General features: G+C 41.8%; 1 protein-coding gene across 1 annotated transcript; it reads right to left on the bottom strand.

Moving 5' to 3' along the window:
* Positions 1 to 1,348: 1,348 nt before the first annotated feature.
* LOC122015399 (receptor like protein kinase S.2-like) lies at positions 1,349 to 4,385 on the bottom strand. The gene has a single exon (XM_042572267.1). It carries the CDS (start codon positions 4,012 to 4,014, stop codon positions 1,597 to 1,599), a length of 2,418 nt encoding a protein of 805 aa, XP_042428201.1. The 5' UTR covers positions 4,015 to 4,385; the 3' UTR covers positions 1,349 to 1,596.
* Positions 4,386 to 14,219: the final 9,834 nt, after the last annotated feature.

The following is a 14,219-nucleotide window of genomic DNA, read 5'->3' as shown; positions in this document are numbered from 1 at the left end:
AACATCACTTTAAGGGGGGAGTGTTGAATTATAAAGTGATGTTTTATTTTTTTGGTTCGTAATTTTTTAGTTAAGATTTAAATATTTTATTTTATAATTTGAAAGGTTAATCATTGTCCGAGTCTTTAATTAGGATAATCTTGTCCGAGTCTTTAGGTGATTAGAATTTATCTTTGTGATCCTAATTTATAGGATCTGGTCTTACGTGATCCTATTTTATAGGATCTAGCGATAGTTTGTAAAGCCTATTTATAGGCTCCTTCTTTTCTGAATTTTAATGCAAGAGAGTTTTTATTATTCCATCGTTCAGTTTTTTATCTCTTAAAATTTCTTCATATCAAGAGCTTCTTCACGGTAAGTCACTTTGATATTCTTGGAGTGACGGAAGTTTCGTCGATTTTGGTTTGCTCTACAAGGAGAACCTATGAGTTTGGATGTAACCGATCCATGTTTCCTACTAGGTTTTTCTTCATTTGGTGCACCGATGGAGAACCTCTCTTCTTGAATTGTCCAATCTTGTGCATCTATTTTTTCACAAAAAAGATCACTCCTTCTCCAAAGCCTAGAAGATCTTTTTATGTTCACCGATTATTTAAGGTGAGTCAAGTGTAGGCATCAACCTCGATATTACAACGACGACATCATTGAGGCTACCATTTTGCTCACTATAATAATAATGTCAAAGAGTATTTAACCAAAGGAAGACACATTTTCTTGTACTATTCCCTACGATAACAATGTCCTTACAACAAGGGTGACCTACATGACATTTTAGACGAGTTGAAAGAGTACTTAGGATCCTTTATCTCTTTGAAATTTCTCTTGGAAATATGTCTAGATGAAAGTCACCACGATGCTTGTAAGTAGTGCTCATGCTTATGTACATGATGAATATACTCAAGGAACGACAACTAATTTTTAACAATGGTGCCTAGACTTATAGGTGTTAACCGTTGAAAGTTTCCTACTTATAACCTCTCATTGAACTTAGTTGAGACTATTGAGAGACATGTCGGTAAGGAGTGTTCCCCAAATGCTAATGGAGGAGATTTTAACTCATCGAATTTCTTGTCGAATGTTGTGAGGTCCATAAGACTTGGCTATGATTTGGCATCTCATTGTGTTTTAGTCATGCATTCATTCATTAATATAGGTCGATCACACAAAATATCACTAACACAAAAACAATATGTAGCCTATAACCAACTTCAAGAGGATATTTTCCGATCTTACAATCAAGAAATTGGCATTAGCATCCACAAGATCGCCTGCATCATTCAAGTGCATTCAAACCGAACTATCGACCATGAACAACCAAATAAGTGACGGAGAGTACTAAACTCTAGCATTACCGAGAAGAGATCGATCGATAGACAGAAAGGATTGCGATACCATAGAAATTCCTCAATTGTATTATAGGCTGAGGGTGACTAACTGTGTTCACTGATCTAAATTTTTCTTCGCCTTATGCTACCGTGATATAAATTTCTTTTCCAAAAAAGGAAAATCTCACATACAGAGAAGTGTCGAGAAATCTATTTATACACACCAAAAAAGGGAAAACAAAGGGTTATTTTTAGCAAAGAAAATGGTATATTACTGGATTCCGAGAGCTTGGATTCTCCTGATGAAGGAGAGAGCGGCGGCGTTCTTGGATTCCCAATCCGATCTGCTCTCCTTCTTGTGGCTTGACATTTTTAGCAATCCGTCGTTGCCGTCCAATATGCTCACGATCTGCCGCATGCTCGGCCTCGACGCCGCGCTTGACCGCGTGCAGGCGATGCCCAGCTTCACTAGTCGCACCAGCTCCTCTGGTTCGAACTCGCCGTCGAGCTTCGGGTCGGCGAGCTCCGCCAGCGGCCGCTTCCTCGACTCCAGCAAGCACACCTTTTTGACCAGAAGCACCTCCGGCCACCGCAGGTCCACCGCCATCCGCCCGCTCACCACCTCCAGCACCACCACGCCGAAGCTGTACACGTCCGCCATCGCCGTCGCCTCCCCTGTTTCCATGTACTCCGGCGACATGTACCCGAATATGCCGCGCGCCGAGGCTGGAGGGGCGGGCGCGTGGTGTCCTTCTGCGTTGCGGGAGAGGAACTCGGCCAGCGCGAAGGCGCCTAGCCGGGGGTTGCGGTCGGGGTCGAGGAAGATGGCCGAGGAGGTGATGTTGCGGTGGATCACCTGCTCCTCCCACTCTTCGTGGAGGTAGAGCACGGCGGAGGCGAGGCACTTCACGATGTGGTAGCGGCGGCGCCAGTCCAGGGCTGCGGCGCGGTGGAAGAGGTGGTGGCTGAGCAGGCTGCTGCCGCCGGTGAAGAAGTCGTAGACGACCAGCATCTCGCCCTGCTCCGTGCACCACCCGCGCAGCTGGACGAGGTGGCGGTGGCGGAGGTGAGCGAGGTTGCGGAGCTCGCCAGCGAACCGCGCGCGCAGGGCCGGGCACGTGCGCATCCCCAGCCGCTTCACTAGCACGTGGAAGCGGTTGTCGAGGTAGCCACGGTAGCCGGTGCCGAAGTCCATCTCTGCTACCATCTGCGACACTGAGAAATTGTTGGTTATCGCCACGATCTCCTTGTAGGGGATCTCGCGCGGCGTGTCGATGCTCGGTATCGCCGCCTTCATGGCGCGCCGGCTCTCGCTGCCTGTTGATCCGCCTCCGTTGTCGGCGGTTATGAACAGAGTGGTGTTCCCGGCGGTTAGGTAGTTGGATGTAGTGGTGGTGGTTGCGGTGGTTGTGGTGGTGGTCGAGGAAGAAAAGGAGATGTATTGGGGCTGGGATTTGAAACAGGGGAGAGTGGGGAGATCGGTGGCGCTCTCTGAGGAGAGGATCTCCATCACCCACTTCATCGTCGGCCGTGAGTGCGGGTCGTGGAGGGAGCAGAGGAGGCCGAGGTGGATGAACCGCCGCATCTCCGACAAGGGATAGGAGCCGTCCGGAAGCCTGTGATCTCCAGCCTCGAGGCAGCGCCCGTCGTCGGCGAGCCGCCGGATCCAATCCAGCATGAAGATTTGGTCGTCCGGTGAGGAGAGGTCCACGGCTCGACGCCCGGTTGCCACCTCCAGCACCACAATCCCGAAGCTGAACACGTCCGACTTCGCCGTCGCCGATCCCCCGCCGCTGCGCTTCTGAAAGCTCTCCGGTGGGAGGTACCCTATCGTGCCGCCGATCCGGCTGGTGTCCGTGAGCCGGAACTGGTAGTTGGTGGCGGAGAAAGAACGCATTGTTTTCTCAACGAGCTCGTCGCCGTGCTCCAGCCACCGCGCGAGGCCGAAGTCGCCGAGCCGGGCATTGAACTCCGCGTCCAGCATAACGTTGCTGGTCTTGACGTCGCGGTGGATGATCTGCGTGTCGAGCTGCTCGTGGAGATAGAAGAGGGCCGCCGCGAGGCCGCGCATGATCCTCCTGCGGCGCGGCCAGTCGAGCGGCCGGACGCCGGCCTTCAGCGGCTGGGGGAACAGGAGACGGTCCAGGCTGCGGTTGGGCATGTAGTCGTAGACGAGCAAGAGATGGTCGTCGTGGACGCACCAGCCGCAGAGGCGGACGAGGTTCCGGTGGCGGAGCTGAGCGACAGCCACCAGTTCCGCCGCGAAGGCCTTCTCGATGCGGTCGCCGCGGCGGGCGACGCACTTGACGGCCACCACAGATCCGTCGCCGGGGAGCACCGCGCGGTACACGCGTCCGAACCCGCCGCTGCCGAGGACCTCCTCGTCGCTAAACCCTTTGGTGCCGATGTAAAGCTCGGAGTAGCTAAAGATCCGGGGGTTTCCTCCGGCGACCTTGTGACTCGCAGGGAGAACATGCGCGCCTGCGACATCCTGGAATTCGCCGGCGCCGTCGCGAGGGAAACAGCGAGGGCAGAACCAGCGGAGAGCGGAGGCGACGCGGCGGCGGAAGGGCTTCCCAATCGGAGGCTTTAAGGAGTGGAAGGGGGTGGTGCTTTGTCTGGCAGCTTCAGCGTCGGAGGGGAGGAGGAAGCAGAGGCAGAGGCCGAGTCGCGTCACGTCGAACGGCATGGCCGTAACAAGAGAAATTCATGTAAAGCAGTTTGTGAGGATTGAGAAATGGTATAAATTAAGAGGATGGATGATGGATTTGTGGAGTGGAAGATGATGCAACTGTTTGAAATGGAAGATGAGGAGTAGGTTTTGATATGCCTTCTCGTCTCGTTTGTTCTCTTCTATCCAGACCAATTTGGAGGACAGTTCATAGAAGAGAAAGATGGAGTGAGGGAAAAGAAAGCAAGAGACTTTGTCAAGTCAGCCATGGCGGTGGATTTGCACGTAGGCTGCGAGGTCTTGACCAGGTCGCCGGAGCTAGTGTGGTTTCTTGAGTAGGTCGCAAGCTCGTGGGCAGGCAGCGACTTTGATCTCGCGAGTAGACAGACTATAAACTCGTGGCAAGGCTGTGCCATGAGATCGGTCCGCCACTGTGAGTGTACCACCGTGATCTCACAAGCAAGCCGCCGGATCCCTATGGTGTCTAGCCTAGCCATGATCTTGCCGCAGCCTAACCGCGAGCTTGTGAAGATTTGGTTGCCAGCTCATGGCGACTTGATTTTGAGCTCAGAAGGAGGCCAATCCGAAGTAAGTAAATGAATCAAACGTTTTAAGTAAATTTGGCGTTCATGTGGGTAAGAATTTACTGATCTTTGTTTAATAAGTCAATTAAATTAAATGAATAAATTTGAATATACATATACTCAATCCGTTAATATTTTAATAAACAATGAGTGTTAAAGAATAAAATTTATGAATTATATTTATCAATAAAATTATCATATAAATAAATAAATAAATAAATAAACTTTCAAAGTCAACAAACAATCTTGCATTATCAAATTTAATAACCAATTAAATATGTTTAAAATTATAAAAATTTTAAATAATCAAATAGTTTAATTGAGAGCTTGATAATATCTAAATAAATCAAAGTTCAAATCAAATTTAAAATCAAGCTCGTAAGAAGGAAATCAAGTCAAGATTAAATAATAATTTTAAAATTTTAGTTCATTTTAGACTTGACTTGCTTAAGTCAATTATCTTATCAAACAAATTTGAATATCATAAAACTTAATTCAGCTTGGTTGGTTTATAGCCCTAGCTGTGAGCTGATAATATCTTGGCTACAAACTCATGGCGACCATGCCATAAGTTTGTAAGGAGACCATGAGCTCACAGTTGGTCTCACAACACAACTATAAGTTGCCATGGTAAATGAACCAAGCAAGTTGAGTTAGTTAGAAAGGTCGAGTTGTTGAGTAGGGAGGTCAATCTATCGGGTAGGAAGGATAAGTTGATAGGCAAGAGGGCTAAGCAAGGAAGGTCAAGCTGGGAGGCAAGAATGCCAAGCAAGGAGGCAAAGATATTGAGTAGAGAGGTAGGACTATCGAGTGGGAAGGTTGAACTACCTAAGAAGGTTGAGTAGAAGTTTTGCATAGCACAACTGATGTATGTATTTGACACAGCTTCTTTAAAATAGATTTGTCTCATCTTCGACAATGTTTAAAGGTTCAACAGGACATCTATTTTACGGATACGATGACTCTACCACATTAGCAATCAAATATTGATTGTTTGTGGTAAGCTAAATAGTAGCCGAACATTATCATCATAAGGTGGAAGATGGAGGAATAGCAATGAGGAAGATGAATTATTTGATTGGACTACCTAGGAATTATTGGTGCAGTCAACTCTTGATCAAGGTTTGATCAAGTTGAATAAGCTTGAGTTGACTTGAATTATAATTTTGATATTTGATTAATATGTTATTTGGTCGAGTGAGATATTAAATATGTCAAGGTCAATTGGATACTTGACAACCAATCAATATGTTAATTTGATTGAGTGGAAAGTCTAAGTAGGTCAAGGTTGATAAAATACTTAGTGATCGAAGATGGTGAAAGTCCAAGTGGGTTTTGAAGGATCGAACACTTGACACCGACGAGAATTCCAAGTGAGTCATGGAGGACTGAACACTTGGCATGAGAAAGGAAGTCTTGGTAGGTCAAGGTTGACTGGATGCTTTGCACGAGAAGAAAAGTCTAAGTGGATCAAGGCTAATCGGATATTTGGTAATCAGAAGTATAATAGAAAGTTGGCAAGAGAAAGATCCAAGTTGTTAGAACATGTAGAGAGCTAGGGGTGAATAGCTTTGATCGCTTTTTTAAACTTGATTTGCAATAGAAAACTTAAAACAATGCTAACATCTTAATTTTACTTTATATCCACCTCTAGAGATGACTAATCCAAAGGGTCCACTCCTTACTCTTATAGATGCACTATGAAAAATTTCTTCTTGGAGGCAAAGAAGCCTTGTACAAGCTTAAGCACGAGAATACAACCAGGAAATCCAAACTAGGTTATAATAAAAATCAAAAATGACTTTACAACATGAACCTTGTTTTGCTTGCTCTTTTCTTGCTTTGGATTACCTCTTGATGGTGGAAAATGCAACAGTACTTCTTCTCCAAACACCCAAGAATTGACCAAAATAAGTATGCTTCAAATCTTCATGAAAACCCCTTTTCTAGCATTACTTCGATGTCTCCTAATCGACTGACTTATTCCTAATCAATTGCCACACTAGCTGGACTATTCAAAACTTATAGAATGACTCTTTTTTGCCCATCTAATCAATTGGTGAGTCATACCAATTGATTGGACAATTTCTAATTGATTGGCTCAATCGATTCAGAATATTTATGTTTGTAGAGAATCACTACCCAATTGATTGACAAGGTTGAATTGATTGCCTCAATCAATTCTAAGTCTTTATGATCTCATGTGAAAAACCCTTGATTGATTGACCTAATCGATTAGCATGAAGGTTAATCGATTGACCAATCAGTTCCTAGCCTTATTGTGCTTTGCGAAAAACTCCCAATCGATTAGGCAATCTTCCTAATTGATTGGAACAGGTCCCAATCGATTAGAAGGGTTGATCGATTAAACTAATTGATTGCCAAACCATAAACTATAATGTCGAATTTAGGGTTCCTTTGCTCAACCCTAAAGTCATTCGTGATTCGTTGGGACTTTCTGTTACCTAGTATTCGGTCACCCACCCTTGACCTACCAAGGCTTCTCCACCAAGTGTTCGATTAACTTTTGACCCACTTGGACTTTTCATCTTATACCAACTTCAGTTGGACTTCCGATCACCAAGTGTTCATCAACCTTTGACTCACTTGGATTTTTCCCTTGCTTAGCTCCGCTAGGACTTCATTGCCTAGCTTCGCTAGAACTTCCACTGTCTAGTTTCCAACTAGGTTTTCATTACCTAACTCCACTAGGACTTCCACTGTCGAACTTCACTCACTAAGACTTTTCTGTGGCCTAACCTTCAGTTAGTACTTCCCGTTGCCTAACCTCTAGTTAGGACTTCCCAGACAAGTATCTGGTCATCTCTTGCCTTACTTGACTTCTCTCTCATATATTGTCAAATATCGAAACTCAAGCTCGAGCCAACTTAAGATTAGTCAAACTGATCAACCTTGACCCGAGTATAATTGCACCAATACAAGTGAATCATGGAGGATCAGACATTTGGCATAAGAGAGGAAGTTCTAGTAGGTCAAGGTTGACCAAATGCTTGACATGAGACACGAAGATCCAATAGTTCAAGGTTAATCAGATATTGGACAACGGGAAGTCTAGCAGGCCACGAATGATTGGATATTGGGTAGAGGAAGTTCTTGTATATTGAGGTCAATCATATACTAGACAAGACGTGAATTCAGTCTTGAAAAGGCTAAAATTAGGGTGGGCAACACCAATCGATTGACAAACTCTAAATCCGAAATTACGGGTTTGCTGCTTGAGCAGAGCAATCAATTGGTATCTTTTTTCGGGCAGACAGAACATCCCTAAATCCATTGATGAATCAATTGGAGGCTAGGAATCAATCTCAGTCGATTGGTAGAAGGTGCTAGCAAACATAACGCTGTGGAATCGATTGGCGCGTGGTCAAGCAAAAAATAGTCGTTTTGCAGGTTAAACAGTCGGATCTGAAGTGACAATTGATTGGTGAGTAAGATCAATCGATTGGTAGGTGAAAATCAACCCGAACAGCAAACATATAAGAGGGTTTCATTTGAAGGAAGAAGGCGTTAGTTCTTGAGAGTTTAGAATGAAGTGCTACTGCATTTTCAATCATCAAGAGATATTTCCAAGCAACAAGAGATAAGTAAAACAAAATTTTAATTGTAAAGTTGTTTTCGATTTCATTTGTCGTTGCATTCTCGTTTCTTGTTGTATTATTGTAATTAAAGGTTGTAAGCTAAGATGCTTCTCTACATCTACAAGGTATCTGAAAGGGAGAAGTTTAGAATGGAGGGAGATCACTAGGAGTAGACATTGGATTAGTTGTTTCAAGGAGATGGATACCAAGTAAAATCTTAAAGTTGTGCATGTTGAGTTAAGTTTAAATCAAGGTTTCCATTGCGCATTCAAATGACGAACACAAAATTGAGACAATGTGATTGGATCTATTCATCCCCCTCTAGCTCATACGGGTCATAACAGGAAGAATTTTTATTTGTAGGTTTAAAATCCTAGCAACCATTGTGAGACAATGGTGCAGTGGCAGGATGCCTTCTCAGTTTCTCTGGCTTCTAAGGATCGATTCGGAGAATTAACGGAAGAATTTTCTTTAATAGACGGTTGACTAAAATATCTATTATCAATACTTAGTAAATTTGTTTTATAAGATCAAATAGTTCATCTCAAAATCGAGCATAAGCACAGAGCCGTACCTATGTTCGACGAGGCCTGAAGCACATATTAAAAAATGACTTTTTTGCTACGATAAATAATAATAAAGTTCAATTTACAAATAACATATATACTAAATATATAAATAAACTAAAAATAAATATATTACATCAATAAAAAAATTAATAAATATTTAAAATAATTATATAAACACTACTCGTCTAGCTGTTTTAGAGATAAAAATATTTTATCAAATCTGCATAATTCAATTGTCGAACTATTTCTTTCTCAATCAATAACATTGATAGCCCATTTAGTGTATCCTATAACACTGAGATCAATGCGGTGGTCGCAGGCAGTAGCAAGGCGACAAGTAGTAACCACCATGCAATCAGGTCACAGTTCGCATAAGTGAATGATGTAGTGTGCGACAACCCCGTGCTACGCAATTAAGTCATGCAAGCAAAGGCCAATCGCCAGTCTGCGTCGAGTGAGATAGCCACTACGAGAATCGACACGATTAGGTCGCATAAACGATCCTTGTTGTAAGACGAAGAAGATGGTCAAAGAAGAAGATTATGATTACCTCTTGTTCCGTGGATCCATGCCTTGGTAGAAAGAATGCCGAAGAAGAAATCGCGTGCAAAGAAGAGCAACACTGGAGAAGAAATTGCGTGCAAAGAAGAGTCATGCGTCGATGTGTACCTCGGAGCCGTGAGAATAGGTTTAACGGCCATTTATGATCCATATCTCTCATATTTTTTTAATATAATTAAAAAAAAATGATCATTCATTGGGTTGGGCCCTGAGGTGATTACCTCTCTAGCCTCATGGAAATTACGGCTCTGGATATATATAGGACAACTAAAAAAACGTCCTCATTAATACTAGCGTGACTTAATGTATTACTACATTACCAACAACCGTCAAAAAATTAAAAAAACAAAAATTGAACGGTAAAAAGTTTGTTTGGTTGCTGCGCAAATTTCAATCTAAATTAGCTACCTGCCTTAAAACTAAGTCCTATTGGAGTTAATTCCATCAACTGCATCCTTTCAGCGGGGTACTATTTTTAATAATATTAAAATAAATTTTAATTATTTTTTTATTCACTTTTCCAACGCGTACTACAATTTGTTCCATTCATTATTTTCCGTGGATAAAAAATTCAGCCAAAATCAATCTATCTACCACCAATGAATTGAGAGTAATCCAAAGTCTTGTTTTTTTTATAATTCAAATTTCAGCTCTTCGTTAATCACGCAGGAGATCGATCCGTACCTATAAAAATTTTCTACCGAATAAATCAAAAGTCTTGTTCTTCTACCACGTACTCGAGAGTTGAGTCTTCTTTTTTTGAACCGTAACACCGAATTAAAAGGATTATCCTATAAATTTTTTTCATTAAAATAAATAAAAAATTATTCACAACAGACGATTTAAAAGCCGATTACACGCCTCATTTGAAAAAAAAAAATATCTATATAAAAAAAGTCCGCCATTGCCCGTTATCATCGCCATCGTCATTGCCATTGCCATCGCGATCGCGATCGCCATCGCCAAATGAGACAAAAGCTAGTGGTCCTTTTTGACCTTGTTGGGCATTAGGCCTGGGTGGGTCCTCAGAGTGCCGCAATTAGGTGGAGCAGTTGATACCATGAACAAAATCTTTGAAAATAAAATTTCCTTTTTCTTTTCTTTTGGAACATTTACTTTATCACTTTCTTTCTTTTGCAATCACTCTCCACAACAATTAACTCAGTTTTCAGAGTTTGGCAAATAGTGGACAGCATTTTGATCCAGATAAGAATGGACTCATTTTCTTTATTTGGTTGTCATAATAAAACAATAATTTCATTGTATTTGAAAGAGAATGGCCAATAGTAGAAGTCACTTTGTTAGCTAGTATTGGTTTTGGTAGCTCTACTCATAGTTTATGTTTTATCCTTCTTTCTAAAATGTTAAACTTTGTTAAGTACTGTCTTAATTTACTACTGACAGAACAATATTTGTTTTTTTCTCCTTTGGATGATCATGGGCACTAACATAGATAATCTTTTGCTTGAATTCTTAAAAAGACTTGATACGCCTAGACTCTTGCTCATCGAATGGATCAAATACACTCTATTACCAAAAACAACTCTAAAGTTGTGGACTAGAACTTGTTTCATTATTGTCGCAATGTGTACCCCCTACGTAGCCATCGATTAACTTAAACTTAAGTTCCATGTTTGGGGTGGGAGAAAATTTAGTCTTTGTTTACTTTAAGGAGAGGATCAATGGAGGGAGAGATAAAGTTAACCTTCTTCTGGTCCCTAAGTGTAATTTGCCCCTCCGTGAGCAAACAAAGCATTAAAGTATTGTGGAAATGGAAGGTGACACCGACCGAAAATATTAATCATCGTTTATTCTTCCCTTCACCATCCTATTAAGCACTAACACCAACTTCACACAAATGATATGATTCAAAATTTGCTTGGAGAAGAGAGTCAAAAAACCAAAAAATAAAAAGTTTCAAACAACTTTCCAATCCAAATGCTGTTCATCTTAAATCCTCTTATCGATTAATTAACATTCTCCACTTGTTTCATTGCTTTGGAGGTGACTGAATCAATCACCCACCACCATTCTTAATTCAGTGTGATGCGAGGGTTTGCTCCAAGGGGATGACTAGACTACCACCGTGCTCCTAATTAATTATCACGATTATCGTCGTTGTCTATCCAACTTGTTTCGATCAGACGGTGAGCTTGTTGTTTAGTCCGTGGCTCAGCTAGATAAGGTTATCGATATAAGACGGCTCAACTCAATTTAAACTAAGAGTAATGATACAACCAAGGTGGCACAAGTTGGCATATTTGTATATAAATTGCTCTTATTTTAATGCATAATTAATTTTATATTATTTCATATAAACTCTTCGATTAGGTGAGATCGCCATAACTAGATCAATGATGTCATTCTAACTTCACCAATGAACTTATAGATCTAAATAAAGAAAAATGTTTTTCTTTGTTGCCTTAGTGAATGCAATGTACTTCACTTCTATAATTGAGTTAGCTAACTCACTGTGCCTCCATTCAGATAGAAAACATACCCCGACTACGACCATAACCGATCATGCCCGGTTTAAAAATGCATGTCTAAGCTATGACATCCATATACTCATTGAACCAGGGACCAAACCGGTCCAATTACGGTTCAACTAGAATTCCACCAAATCAAACTAGAGTCACTCGCCCAAATTAAATGAAAATCCACTTAACAGAAGCCTCAAATAGCTAACTTAACATCAATCAGATCGAAATGCTCGAGAGTCAGCATCAGTCTAGTTGCTAATCACTTGATTGAGCTCAATTGGGAATCTTTCTAGTCGTCAACATTAGCATTATTGAGAAAGTCATTTAGCATTAGTTTGGTGCCGAGTCGGTTGAGAAATAGTGAGCAGAGGAGTTAGGTGAGCACCCAAATGGCCAAGCTTATGGACTTTGCTCTTGTGAGGCCTGTTCAGGCTGCAGGCAGGCAGACAAGAAATTAATATCTCAATCAGCAGTGTGATTGGGACATGGAGTGCAGGTTGCAGCAGGTGCACCTACCAAGGTCATATTCATTCAAGAAAGATTTGGGGAGAAAGGAAATTAAGGATGTGTGTGTGTGTGTGTTTTCTCTTCAAAAAGGTTAAGCGTTAGACCGACTGATCAACTAGTTTAACACGCGAGCCTAAGCAGGCTCTATGTGGGGATGATGATTATATTGCTTGGGCTCTAAGTAGGCTCTAAGTGGGGAAGGGAATATCGCTTGGGCTTCGAGAAAGTGGTAGCTAGAGAAAGAGAGAGGGAGTGTGTGTAATGCCTTGCTTACTCGAAGCTCGAAGTGCGAATGAAGGAAAGGATGGATTGCATTAGAATAATGATAATTTTACTTGTTTATCTAGCTAGTGTCAAAATAATCTACGAATAGATATGAAAAAAATTATGAATTTTAAAAGAGGTAAGATATCTAAGACCTTTTAGGTAGAGAAAAAATAAAATCATGAGGATTTAAGCTTAAAATAGATAATATCATATCATTTTGAAGATATGTAAATTTCTTTTGGACGCAACAAATGGTATCATAGTCATAGTCTAGGCCAGATGTCATATGCAGTGACCTTGAATAAAATTGAGAGGAGGCCTGGAGCAGATCAGGAGTCACCGGATGCTTGTCGGGAGGTCCGAAGTAAGTCAGGGTAACTTGATGCTTGTGGAAAGACCTGAAGCATGTCAAGAGTGACCGAATGCTTGCAGGAAAGCTCGAAGCAGGTCAAGAATGACTAGATGCTTTCGGGTATGCCTCGAATAAGTCAAGATGATTGGATGCTTGTGAGGAGACTTGAAGTAGGTCAAGAGTAATTGGATGCGGATGCTTATAGTAGGCTCAGAGTAGGTCAGGATGATTGGATACTTGCGAGGAGATTTGGAGTAGGTCAGGGTAACTGGATACTTACGAAGAGATTTGGAGAAGGTCAGGGTGATCGAATACTCGTGGGGAGACCCAAAGCATGTCAAAAGTAATCGAATGCTCACAGGAGGCCCGAACCATGAAAGTAATGGTGATCCTTCATTTAAGGGAAGGATTGTTAGGGATACAATCAAAGTCTCACATTAGGAAGATATGAAAAAAAAACCATGAATTTAAAATAATGTAAGATATCTACATTAGCATGAGACATTTTAGGTAGAATCCAAAAATAAAACCATGAGGATTTAGATCCAAAGTGGATAATAATATATCATTGTAGAGATATGTAAATTTCTTTTAAACACAATACATTTATCAAATGTATCCCTATGTGCAAGGGTACCCTCTCCAATATTTTTTATTCTTTTAAAATAGGATAGAAGAAAGTTTTCTTCCTCGTGTAAGTGTTGTAGCAATCAATCATCCTCGGATCTTGACCAGTTTAACTAAGCTTGGGTTGACTCAAGCTTAAGTTTCAATGTTTGACAATATGTGAGAGATAAGTCAAGTAGGTCAAGGGAGAACCAGATATTTATCTAGGAAAGTCCTAACTATAGGTTAGGCAACGAGAAGTTATAACTGGAAGTTAGATAATAGGAATTCATAATGGGGCTAGGCAGTGAAGACCTAGTGGGAACTAGGCAATGGAAGTCCTAGTGAGACTAGGTGGTGAAGACCTAGTTGGGTACTAGGCAACAAAAGTCCTAGAGGGGTTAGACAGTGAAAGACCTAGTTGGGAACTAGGCAACATAATTTCAACAAGAAGTTCGCAAAGGAAAGTCCAAGTTGGTCAATGGTTGACCATACATTTGGTAAAGAAGCCCTGGCAGGTCAAGGTTGATCGGATGTTAGACAACATGAAGTCCCAACAAGTCACAGATGACTGGATGTTGGGCAATAGAAGTCCTGGTAAGTTGAGGTTAACCGAATACCGGGTAAGATGTGATTTCAGCCTTAGAAATGTTGAAATTAGGCTCAGTAATCAATTGCCAAGGAGTGAAATCGAT

Source organism: Zingiber officinale, chromosome 8B (assembly GCF_018446385.1).
Source record: "Zingiber officinale cultivar Zhangliang chromosome 8B, Zo_v1.1, whole genome shotgun sequence".
Lineage (NCBI taxonomy): Eukaryota > Viridiplantae > Streptophyta > Magnoliopsida > Zingiberales > Zingiberaceae > Zingiber > Zingiber officinale.
The sequence above is the reverse complement of the archived record's forward strand: the minus strand, read 5'-3'. Positions and strand labels throughout refer to the sequence as shown.